The sequence below is a fragment of the Phaseolus vulgaris genome, chromosome 6 (genome assembly GCF_051622355.1).
Source record: "Phaseolus vulgaris cultivar YP4 chromosome 6, ASM5162235v1, whole genome shotgun sequence".
Classification (NCBI taxonomy): domain Eukaryota; kingdom Viridiplantae; phylum Streptophyta; class Magnoliopsida; order Fabales; family Fabaceae; genus Phaseolus; species Phaseolus vulgaris.
Window position 1 is genome coordinate 23,000,431 of NC_143503.1, and position 1,436 is coordinate 23,001,866.

At 40.5% G+C, this 1,436-nt stretch overlaps 1 protein-coding gene across 1 annotated transcript; it reads right to left on the minus strand.

Annotated features, from left to right (window-relative positions):
- Nucleotides 1-203: 203 nt before the first annotated feature.
- LOC137833466 (uncharacterized) lies at nucleotides 204-806 on the minus strand. The gene has a single exon (XM_068641813.1). It carries the CDS (start codon nucleotides 804-806, stop codon nucleotides 204-206), a length of 603 nt encoding a protein of 200 aa, XP_068497914.1.
- Between the last annotated feature and the right edge of the window lie 630 nt (nucleotides 807-1,436).

Genomic DNA, 1,436 nt, shown 5'->3' on the forward strand with positions numbered 1-1,436 from the left:
TCATCTCGAGCATCAAAATCCTCAATTTTCTTTTTTAAAATCTCCCCTTTCAGATTAACATCTCCGAAGACGTCTCTGTTCCATACTTTTAAATCGGATTTTAGCTTCTTCAATTTTTCTTTGAACACAAACAAACCCCTACCGTAAACTTCAAAACTAAGCCATTTACTTCGAACAAACTCCCTGAACTTGTTGTCTTTTTGTCAGACATCCAGACTGCGAAAAGGTTTCGAACCCCAATCTGGACAGGAATCTTTAATTACCAAAGCACAGTGATCTGAAACAAGGACTCTATCAATTCTACTTTTAGCAGTACCATTTGGTTTATACCAAGTGAATTTCCGACCAACCATCAGAATGTCCATTAATTCAGCCTTTCCAATAAACTCATTAAAATCCCGCATTTCTCTATTATAATTCAAGCCCATAGCCAAACTTTTCCTCTCTTCCTTTGTTCTGATTGAGTTGAAGTCCCCTACTACACACCATATCCTGTTTAACTGACACGCTCTATAAGCATTAATCTCATCCCAACTCGCTTTCTTTTCCTTCAGAGAACCTGAGCTATAAACATTCACAATAGTTACTCTTACTCCGTCACCAACCTTCCATACTCCTTCAATAATCGAGAAATTATTCCTATTAACAGAACTTAATAAATGGAAACAACTCCTCCTCCATAAAGTAATAATCTCAGCAGCATTATTGATAGCCCCAATTTCAATCCAGTCTATTTCATTAGAACCCCACATATTGAAGCAATTCTCTTCTCCGAACTCAAAACACTTAGTCTCTTGAATACACATCATTCCTACCTGTTCTTTGAAAATCAACTCCTTTAGATATCTTCTTTTGTTACTTCCTCCTAACCCCCTCACATTCAAACTAATTATTTTCATCATCAAACACTACACTCTCCTTCCTTTTGAGCAACATGTTATCTCTATTCCGAGCTTCCAAGGCTTGCAAATTTTTAACTACCACTTCTTCCTTCCCAGCAAACGAAAACCCCAAAACTTTTCCCATGTTCCAAATTTGTTGGCCTTTCGATTCCTTATTTTCCAGCCAATAACGATTATTACAGTTCCTTACATCATTGTCAGAAATAGAAGAGACAACAGTTTCTAACCTTTTACCCGCCAACGAAGACGGAGCGACTTTCTTTCTCATATTCTTAAGGCTGGTTTTAAAAGAAGTCTTGCCAAGTCTTTTTCCACCTGTTGCCTCCGCCGAAAACAACATCTCAACCGCCCCTATTGACTCCTTCCCGACACTCCTATTAGCGTCGTCAACTTTTCCTCCGTCCGCCGCTTCAGGCAAGCCCTCCACCGCTGGCGAACCACCCAAATGCTCGTCGTAACCTAGACCTCTTCCGCCAGTGACCTCGAGCCCTTCGTCTCTATAAACGGGTGCCGCTTTCACCTCGTCACACGGCG

Excerpts from the sequence above, each read along its gene's own strand:
- LOC137833466 (XM_068641813.1), bottom strand. The coding sequence starts at position 806 with ATGTGTATTCAAGAGACTAAGTGTTTTGAGTTCGGAGAAGAGAATTGC.